The following is an 11,190-nucleotide window of genomic DNA, read 5'->3' as shown; positions in this document are numbered from 1 at the left end:
GGGTTGCCTTTAGTTGAGCTTAAGAAGGATGGGTAGGCCTACAGAAACTTCAAAACTCTATGGGCACCGCACCAATTGTAGTAAATTGATCTCAGGTCCGCGTCAAGTTTTACAAGAGAAATTCCCTTTACAACTTTTCCTTTTTATGAAGAAGAAGGTGAAGATGAGAAGAAAGAAAGAGAAAACCTTCTGGTTTCGATTTTTAATCTTCGAATATTTTTTGTTGGTAGTTGGGCATTTAATTCACATTCCAGAAAGAATCATACTACAAGTATTTATTAATTCATGAGTGAAACAAACCCCAACCTCTAGAACTAGATTTGAAAATTAGAAAAAACCCACCAAACACACAACTCCTCATTTTTCTTGAAGTAATTCAACCACCTTAATTTTATGTGTTTTTCTTTAAATAAATCATTATTAAGTCAAAGAAATCTGCTGAAATTTCCACAAATCCAATGATTGCAAAATCATCCATCAAATTCAATATCATTTCTAGAAACATGTTGAACCCAACATCTCTCCCACACTGGCACACATACATATATATGAATATGTATTATTTGTTTCTTGACAACCACTTGATAAGATTATATATATATTTGTTTTTCAACATCTAAACTAAACGTGGTCTTTTATATTTATTTCATAAAAGTCGGGATTCTAGAATAACATCAATTACCACAATTTAATATGTTGAACCTTTTCGAAATCTACTCTTTGTAGTGGGTCATGGAATTTTCCTCTCATGGCTTTTACCCATACCTTTTTATGTTTGACGAAGAAAGAAAAATAGAAGATAAGGTGATAGATATAACTATACACGTTAATATATGTAACTATAGTATAACTAATACTTCTAAGAACCAATGGCATTACGATAATTAACAAACCCGCCACTCTTTATATATATATATATATATATACTTGTACCGAGTTGGTTGAAATTACGGCGTCCTTACTAACACAAATTGATATAGCTAAATGTTAAAACAACTTTCCTTATTAATGAAAAGTTACCAATTATATAAGTAAATGAATTTCTACTTGCTTTTGTCAAAAGACAATGATGGCAAGTAGGGGTGGGAATCGAGCGGGCTCGGTCGGGCTCGGATTACCTAGTGCCGGGCTCGGGCGGATCGGGCTCGCATAAGCCGAGCCCGAGGTAGTGAGCCGGGCGGATCGGGCCGGGCTAATCAAGGACTTGAAGTGCCCGTAGCCCGTCCGAGCCCGGCTACCCGAACGGGTTTCAACGGGCTCGGGTCGGGCGGGCTCGGGTTTTATGGAATCATTAAAAAAAATAATAAAAATAATAAAACAATAATTTAATTAAAAAACAATAATTAATTAAAATACTAACCATTATATATATGATTATCAGATTATAACATAATCAAAATTACATAATCACCCATTTTAATAACAAAAAATACATTTCCCTCCAACATAATCAAAAAGTCCAAAATATAAACAAAAAGTTACATTTCTCTCCGTCGTTCATTAATCGAGCAATTGAACTTGAGAAATGCTAGGACTAGGAATTGGTTCGGGAAACCCGTCGTTTAACGGATCAAACTCCTTCAAAGTAACATTGAGCTCATGTTTCCACCAATCCTTAAGACAAACACAACACTCTAACATTTCCGGAGTTAGGCTACTTCGATAGTCCCCCAAAATTCTTTTACCTAAAGAGAAAGCCGACTCGGAAGCAACAGTCGAAACCGGGACAGCAAGAACATCACGTGCTATTCGGGACAAAATCGGATACCTCTTCTCATTCTCACTCCACCAACCCAAAACATCGAACTTTTCAATATTATCGACCGCAGGATCTGGCTCAGACTCATATCTAGATATTTCTTCGGAAGCGGTAGCTATAGGATCCTTTCGGACTCTCTTAATGCTTCTCCAAAAAGCACCACGCCTAGACGGTCCATCGAGCTCACTCTCGGGTTCATCAACAATAGACGATGAAGAAGCGGTAGGCACACTCAAATCAGCCGTATACTCTTTAAACAATTCACGTAACTTGCCGATCATGGTGACAGATTGCTCAGAAGAACACTTGATAACATGAGCCGAAGTATCGAAACAATTCTCAAGTTCGCGTAAGAGCATATCAACTTTCATTTTGATCCTTGGATCTAAAATACATGCAACACCAAACAATACGGGAGTTTCACCCCAATACTTGCAAAATTTAGCCTCCATCATATGAATAATGCCCGCAAACATAGGATCATGTCGATTATCCAAAAAAACCATCCCAATATCAACCAAATACTCCAAGACGGAGTTAGAAGTCACATAATCAACACCAGAAAAGAAGTTGGTTGCCTCATAAAAAGGCTTCAAAAACTTGTACAACAAATTGGCATGCTGCCAATCACTACCCGATAAGACAAAAGGTGGAGATCGATCAAGTAAAAACGAGTCAATCGGATCCCTAAACGGAAGGGCACTTCTCAACATAAGATAGGTTGAATTCCAACGATGTTTTACATCCAACTGCAATTTCTTAGGAGAATAGTTCTTTGATTCACAATGTGTTCGAAATTGTGCATTTCGAGTCTCCGATGCAGAGATATATTCAAGACAACCTTTCAGCCGTGTAAGCATTTCTTTAAACTGGGGAACTTTAAAACCATCCTGAACAACTAAGTTCAAGATATGACAGCAACATCGAACGTGAAATAGTTCGCCTCTCAACGGTAGATGAGGCATTAACTGGATTAAACGGGAAACAGACACAGTATTTGCACTAGCATTATCCATTGATAAGGAAAACACTTTGCCAGATATCATCCAATCATTAGTTAACTTATCATACAAAACATTGGCAATGTGTTCCCCAGTATGAGACTTGTCCAACAAAATGTAAGAGATGATTCTCTTTTGGACACACCAAATTTCATCAATGTAATGCGCTGTTATGCACATGTAACTAAGCCTCTGATTCGAAGACCAGATATCAGAAGTAAGAGCAATTCGACCAGGAGCACTAAGTAAAGCATTTCTAAGTGCATCTTTTTCTTCCTTAAAGTATTTAAGGATATCGTTTCTAACAGTGCTCCTAGAAAATGACTTAAACCCAGGATGGAAGGAATCAGTAATATAAAATTGAAAGAAAGGGTCCTCCACAAATTGCATCGGCAACTCGCGAAGGATTAAAAGCTTGATCGTGTTTTTGCGAGCTCTCGCCTGACTAAACTGAAATGATCCCATATTTCCACTCTCTGGATCTTGTACCAACTTTGATTGAGTTAAGTCGATTTTTAGTGCTGCAGCACACTTAAATGTGTGTCTCTTGAAATGTGTTGTCCCATTAGAAGACTTCGAATTTCGAGACACACCACAAAAGTTGCACTTGGCCATTTTAACGATCTTGCCTCCATTTTTAGGGTCAGGAGCATCATGAAAGGAATAAAAGTTCCAAACCTTAGATGTTCTATCTCTCGAACAGGTTGATTTTCCAGTCGGCACATCTACTTCGCCTGCGGGAGAACCAGCAGGAGCAGACACACCAGGAACAGGAGGATCAGCAGTACCAGCAGGAGATATTTCTCCATGAGCACCAGTCTGACTCTCCGTCAAATCAACCTAAGTAGAACCACAGCCAACATAGAAAGTCATTCTACTAAGCTGAGTTCAAGTGAAGAGATCTAAGATAACGAAATTCATCATCGGTTTGTAGGAACATCAATATTCGTTCGGACATTCAATTTCTAACCAGCTTCCTTGAATCACCCATTTTGGTTACTGTGTTCTAACAACAAAGAAGTGTCCACAATTGAGAGAACCATTTAGGTTCTTCATCAATTCGGTCCTTCTAAGTGTTTAAACAACGCACCAAAACTGGAATGACAAGTGATCCAGTCTGAAATCTTGAGTCCTACAGAGAAGGTAAGAAACATAGAAGTCAGAAATAGACCAGTTTAAGAACTTAGAAGATAGAAAAAAGAGAAAAGAAAAGAAATGTTTTGTAAAAACAGAGAGAAGAAATGTAGTTTAAGAAAAGAAAAGAATTGTTTTTAAAAAACAGAGAGAAGAGAAGTTTTTAAAAAAGAATTTTTTAGGAAAAATAGATAGAAGAGAAGTAGTTTAAGAAAAAAAGTTGTTAAAAAAAGGAAAAGAGTATAGTTTTAGAATAAAGAAGAAAAGGAGAATAGTTTTAAAAATAGAAGAAATGGAGGCAAGATCATTATGTTGGCTCAGATCTCATGAAGTCTGACTAAGTTGTTTGAAGTTGTTTAAAAAAAGAGATTCGTTTAGAAGTTAGAACTATTATCAATCACCTAATGGTTCTGAAACAGAACACTCGGATCTGTTTAATCAGACAGATCGATAGTCAGATGACTCAGATCTGTCTGATTAAACAGATCGAACTCAAATGTTTGTGTTATGTTTCAGAACTAAAAATAAGATTATTATCTATGAACTATGATCTATCATCTTGTATCAAACTATCAAAGAGATCTAACGGTTCTGAAACAGAACACTCATTCGAGTTTGATATATTTAATCAAATGAGTGTTCTGTTTCAGAACAAAAAATAAGATTATTATATATGATCTATGATCTATCAACTTGTATCAAACAGATCTAACGGTTCTGAAACAGAACACTCATTCGAGTTTGATAAATTTAATCAAATGAGTGTTCTGTTTCAGAACAAAAAAAAAAAAAAAAAATTTCACTATTTTTTTTGTCTGTACATGGTACATCTTACATCGACTTTCATCAATCACCAAAAAAAAAAAAAAAATTACAACTCTGATCTGATCTATTCGATCTATTTGAACAGACCCTAATCCGATCTATTTGATCAGACAGATCAAAGGTTTAGAACTCTGATCTGTCTGATCAAACAGATCTATTAACATTTAAAGATTAAACTAACTATCTAAGAAATAATAACAATATAACAAATCAAATCAAATAACAAGATCAAATAACAAGATCATAACAGAAAAAAAAAAAAAACCTATCTAAGATCATAACAGAAAAAAAAAAAAAAAACCTATCTAAGATGAGTTCGAGGCTTAACCGCTTCATTTGATCTTAAAGATCATCAGCGTATACCTTAACCGAACATCATCTGAAGTCAGAAGCAGATCCCTTTCTCGGTTTCTCCAAAGTCCAACTCGAAACCCACGTCGCATGCATCATTAGAAACAGTAGAAGACTAAAATAGAGAGAAGATACTAACCATTTTTTTTTATCCAATCGGTTGGATGATGAAGGTAAGATGACCGGCAACCTTTAATGTTTCGTTGGCTTTAGGTTTTCGTTTTCGTTTTCGTTTAGGTATTAGGCTTTCGGGTTACTTTGATGGTTACTTTAACCTAGATGTCTAGATGATGATGATGGTTTAACCTAGATGATGATGAGAGAAGGGTGGAAAGAGAGAGAGAGATCGCCGGAAACAGAGAGAAAGAGCGGCGGAAGAGAGAGAGGGCATTAGGGTTCGGCGGAAGAGAGAGAGGGCATTAGGGTTTTACCTGGGAATTGAGGGGTATTTATAGGCCCGATAGATTTAATCCAACGGCTGAGATTACATGTAATCTCCGCCGTTGGATTCATTAAAAACACGCGGACAATTTCGGGCTGATCGCCGGGCTACTCGTCGGGCTCAACTAACGGGCAAACTATCGGGCTACTTATACGGGCTACTCATCGGGCCAGTCTTCGGACGGGCTTAACGGGCCGGGACTCGGAATTGAGAACTTGTCCGAGCCCGGCCCTATTAGCCCGTTTAATCGGGCCGGGCTAACCCGGCTCGGGGCTGCTTCGGTCATCGGTCTCCCACGGTTCGGGCCGAACGGGCCGGATCGCGGGTTTCCGGACCGTTTTCCCAGCCCTAATGGCAAGTAAAGGTGTGTAAAATTGTGGAACTCACATTGAGAAACTAAAATTTGAATCTTAACCGTTTAAAAGAAAAAAAATGTGTAATTACAGTTATGGAATTTCACTTTGAATTCATTCGGCTCCATTGTATATAGTGTATATGACTACTCGGATCTCAACATTTAGTTGTCCAAGTGGTTAAGTGTGTTAACATAAACTTCAAAATTTTAGAGGTCTCAATTTCCATTCCAAAGAGAAGTGGAACTATAGTAAATTTTTTTTTTTGTTGATCTAGTGGAACCATAGTAATTGGATTTAGTAGTCCATGTTCTCCTACCTTGCGCGCTAGTAGATTAATTCTACCGATTCAAAAAGATATCAGTACCCTTTCTTTTGAGTTAATTCCTATTTGGCCCCTACTTTGTGACCAGCTTCTTTTATGACTTCCAAATTTCTGTAAATTCAAATTTGGTCCTCTATTTTCATGAAAATAACATAACTATTTCTCTCATTAATGTATTTTCAAAATAATTTAATTAGTAGATATCTCTCTTCACCTCACTTCCACCTCACATCCCTCTCCACCACACATGTCTCTCCACCTCACCTCTCTCTCTCCAATTCACATCTTCTTCTCCGACGAAGGTCGTCGGCCGAAAAATTTTCCGACCGTCGACCTTCAAAAAAAAAATTTCTCTCATCTCTCTCTAAAAACTCCGGCCGACGATATTTAGAGAGAGAGAGAGATGAGAGAAAAAAAAAACTTTAAGGTCGCCGCCAGGAAAATTTTCCGGCCCACGAACTTCGTCGGAGAAGAAGATGTGAGTTGGAGAGAGAAAGGGGTGAGTTGGTAAGAGAGGTGAAGTGGAGAGAGATGTTTGGTTGAGAGGGAAATGAGGTGGAATTAAGATTTTATTTTTCATTTTATTTTGAAAAAGTATTTAAAGGAAGGGTAGTTAGGACATTTACATAAAAAAAAGTGCCATATTAGAATTTACAGAAATTCGAGGGTCATAAAAGAAACTGGTCATAAAATAGGGGGCCAAATAGGAATTAACTTTTTTTTTTAAAAAGTAAGGATATCACTACCCACAAGTAGGTGTGGGAATCGGGCGAGCGCGGACGGGTTCGGACAACTATGAGCCGGACTCGGGCGGATCGCGAATAAGCCGAGCCCGCGATAGGGAGTCGGGTGGATCGGGCCGGACTAAACTCTCACTATAGGAGCCCGTAGCCCGTCCGAGCCCGGCTGCCAAAGCGGGTTCCAACGGGCTCGGGTCGGACGGGCTCGGGTCGGACGGGCTCGGGTCGGACGGGCTCGGGTACTTTTATTAACAAAAGTATTAAAAGAACTGAGTAAAAAAAAACCTAAAGTTCCAAGTTCATACTTGTTCTGGAAACTAATCAATCAATTGATAACAAATTTATTATGGTACTGAACAAATCTATCAATGATATATCAGAATCTATTCATGATTTCAACAAATCCATTCATGATTTCAACAAATCTATTTATGATTTCGAATTTGCTATAAAATTTACAGAAGAAAAAATAGAGAGAAACAAGAAAACATAATAAAATTACTTCTATACAAGAATTAGGTCTATCAATCATCAGTTTCTTAGATGAAGTAGTAGTTGAAGAAACAACAAATGAGAGAGAGAGAGATAGAGATAGAAGAAGCTTAGGAGGTGAATAGCTAAGGTTTAAGATTTGGGGCTTGTTTGGGAAATGGTGTTGAAGAACACGAAGCACCACGCTAGAGATTGAAAGATAGGGTCTTCCAGGAGGACAAAGACGAAATAAAGTACTCTCCTTCAAGTTTTGCTTTGATCAAGTCAATAAATCTCTCTCTAATCTTTGGTATCTGAAATCTTCAAATAAAGGATGCTACTTCAAGATAACAGAGAAGGAAGGCTATGTATATATGTTAGGGTTTTTGTTAATAAACGGCTGAGATTCACTCTTAAATAGGATATAATCTCATTCGTTGAAATTATTTTATTCGCACGCGGGTTCCTACGGGCGGGTTCTCGCGGACGTCCGTCGGAAGGGCCAAACGGGTCGGGACTCGGGATTGAGGGCCTATCCGAGTCCCGGCCCAATAAGCCCGAGCCATCGGGCCGGGTATGCCCGGCTCAGGTAGGACTCGGTCTGCGGGTCAAAATGGTCTGGGCCGAACGGCCGGATTCCGGGTTCCCGGACCTTTTTCCCAGCCCTACCCACAAGCCACAAGGCCACAACTCTCCATTTTTTCTTCCTAACATTCTTCAATAGCCCACGTTGGTCTTGAATTCAAATATTAAATTGTTTTCTTTTTGGTAATAATTACTATATTGTTGTTATGTCACGAAGAGACACTTTTCAGCTGATTATGTATGCACTTTAGGACTTACGAAGTGAAGTTTAGTAAGACGCCCCCAATACTTCCTCAGATGAATAATATATCCCTAACGAATTTACAACCTCAATTTCTCTAACTGTGGCGTCTATATTTTGATTAAATCTATGTGCACCGACATGATAATTGTAGTATTGAGATAGGTGTATAACACATGTGTGTAGGTGACGGATCAAGAAGAGGAGATCTGACAGTCATGAAAAATTCAGAATATTCAAAGATATTTAGAGATATACGAAGATCAAGAATATTAGTATCTTTTATTTAATATATATCTTGTAACTATCTAATGGTAATATTAGATAGATCTTATAACATTTCCTAGTTTAGTTAGGAGAAATTAGGAAATCCTGAACCCTAATTTCTCTATAAATAAGAGAGGGTTGTAGGAGTTAGATCATCGAATTATGTCTGACCAATGTAACCGATCAAACCCACGAGTTGTGGTGATTATTAATAAATCAATTATTTCTCAGTGGACGTAGGTCGTGATTATCCGACTGAACCACGTTATATTATTGTGTTATTATTTCAATGTATTATCCCATGATCCTACTCTTTTTAATGTTAAACTTATTGGGAATGAATATGTTAGTGAAGGATTTACTCAACAAATTCCTAGAACAATAGGGGTGCCTTGACGAATTTATCAACTTTTCAAGGGTGTCTTACTAATAAGATGGTAAAAGGAAAATGGCGGTAATTTAAAAGGTAACTAGATGGCGGCTCAATTAGTCAATTCTGTCTTTCATTTGCTCCTCTCCCTCCTACTACCTTCCCCTCCATATTCCTCTCTTTCTCTCTCTACTTTCTCTCTCTATCTCTGTCATAGTCTAATCAATTTATGTATAAATTTCAGAATTCATCAACCCACAACTACTTTCTCCACCTCCATCTAATCTAGGATATATAGAGAGAGAAACGTGAAAACAAGATCACAATCTTCATCAACAAAAACAGAGTAGTTTTGAAATTGAAACCCTAAGATGGATATCATGATACCTTCACCAGCAACAGAATTCAACTTCAATAGTACTAATTCTACTCCATATGCAAGTGCCCCTTCAAGCCCAAAACGTTTTGGTGAATATTACAGTGCTCCAACTAGTCCAATTCGAGCTTCATCCATTTATAATGATTTCAACAGATTTAGTGGTTCTGCTTCAGTAATCCCATTTGATTGGGATGAAAATCCTCCAATACCTCCAAATTCCAACGATTCTGATGATGATTTCGCTTTCAATTTGGTTTTGAACTCTGAAAATTCCTCTCTTACAGCGGATGAACTCTTTGATGGTGGAAAAATTCGACCTTTATTACCCCCAATTCGACTCAGTCATGAATCTAGTCATAGGATGAGAAGCCCTATTTCTTCACCAAGATCACCCAAATCACCAATTGCACAAGGGAAGAAGATGTTTTGGAATGCTATTTTACCATCTTCGGTAGCTACCAATCAAACCCAAAGTAAAATAGAAGAACAAAATCGAGGAAGAGGAAGAACCCCTGTTTCTCTCTCTACAAATTCAAAACGAAGAGAAAGCAGATCTCTTTCTCCATTAAGGGTAGCTGAATTTGCGTGGGAAGAACAAAAACAACAACAAAATTCAAAACCCATCTCTGATTCATCTTCATCTTCATCATCATCTTCAAGAAGATGGAGATTTAGGGATTTGTTGTTATTCAGAAGTGCATCAGAAGGTAGAGCATCTGATAAAGATCCGTTAAGAAAGTACACAGCTTTACCTAAGAGAAATGAAGATGATAAGAAGTTTTACAGTTTCCGGTCGACCGAGTCGAACACCGCCGGTTCAAGTTCAAGAAAGAAAGAATCGGGTTCAGCTCACGAGTTGCATTACAAGGTGAATCGGGCAGTTGGTGAAGATTCAAGAAAGAAAACCTATTTGCCCTACAAACCAACATTGTTAGGATGCATTGGATTCAATCCAACGGCCTACGGATTATCACAAAGGATTTAGAATATATATAGCACGTGGATGGTTGAGATATTTCTCTTAGATTTAGATCTACATTATTGCTCTGTAATTATTTTGTTTATGTTAGGGTTTTGTAAGTCTCCATTACCCCTAAATTTACATGATAAAGAAGAAAATGAAACCAACTTTTGAATTTTCATCAAATGAAACCAACTTTTGAATTTTCATCAAATGAAACGATCTTTCAACTCTTGATTAACATACAATTAACTTAGGAAAAGTCATGTGCTAATAGGTAAGCAAATGAGAAGTTACTTGTTACGTATGAGTCACGAATCCATAACGGATAAAGAGAGTATAACTACTAGCAAGAATCGTGTCAACTGGGAGATACTACTTTCTTTACAGATATAAGTGCAAGTTTAGCTGCGTGAAAATGACTCGTTGGACAAAATTAAAAATCTAAATTATAGGACATGATATTGTCCATCCCTTTCCAAATTTGGTTGAAATGGATTCTAGAACAATTTAAGTAATTTCACATTCACTGATTCACAAAGATAAAGATGAAGATTTTCCCAGAATATATAAAGTGAGGAAAGAAATCTTTCAACAAAAAAAATGTGAGAATGAAACACTGTGCCATAAATAAGATTTTCGTTAAAGTGGTAGGTTTGTGGGTCTTTTGTTTATTGTACCTAAACTAAAAGATAAACAATTATATTTGAGGAGCAATAAACATATGGAAAATGGCAGATTCTATATCACTTGTGGACACTTGACCTTTTCTTTTATTTGTTTTACATTTTTGACAAAAAATTCAGATTTACAGGACAGTCACAGTCGAGTTATAAGGCTTCTTTGTTGCGTGTCCAACCTCTGTGCTTACAACGCACTGTGTGTATAAAAATAAATGAGTCAGTAGTGCCTGATGATTTGCAACACAGTACTTAACTATCCAAATGACACACAAAAGAGAAGGCGCCGAGAAGTTATTGTATTCC

General features: G+C 37.4%; 1 protein-coding gene across 1 annotated transcript; it reads left to right on the top strand.

The window, feature by feature from the left end:
* Window positions 1-9,006: 9,006 nt before the first annotated feature.
* Window positions 9,007-10,434, top strand: LOC147545058 (uncharacterized). Its single transcript, XM_086638578.1, has one exon. The coding sequence runs from the start codon at window positions 9,236-9,238 to the stop codon at window positions 10,226-10,228; it is 993 nt and encodes a 330-aa protein (XP_086494704.1). The 5' UTR covers window positions 9,007-9,235; the 3' UTR covers window positions 10,229-10,434.
* The last annotated feature ends 756 nt before the right edge of the window (window positions 10,435-11,190 follow it).

The sequence above is a fragment of the Eschscholzia californica genome, unplaced genomic scaffold (assembly GCF_041429995.1).
Source record: "Eschscholzia californica isolate CP2 unplaced genomic scaffold, dmEscCali1.0.p SCAF_4, whole genome shotgun sequence".
Lineage (NCBI taxonomy): Eukaryota > Viridiplantae > Streptophyta > Magnoliopsida > Ranunculales > Papaveraceae > Eschscholzia > Eschscholzia californica.
This window is presented reverse-complemented; position numbering and strand designations above follow the sequence as displayed.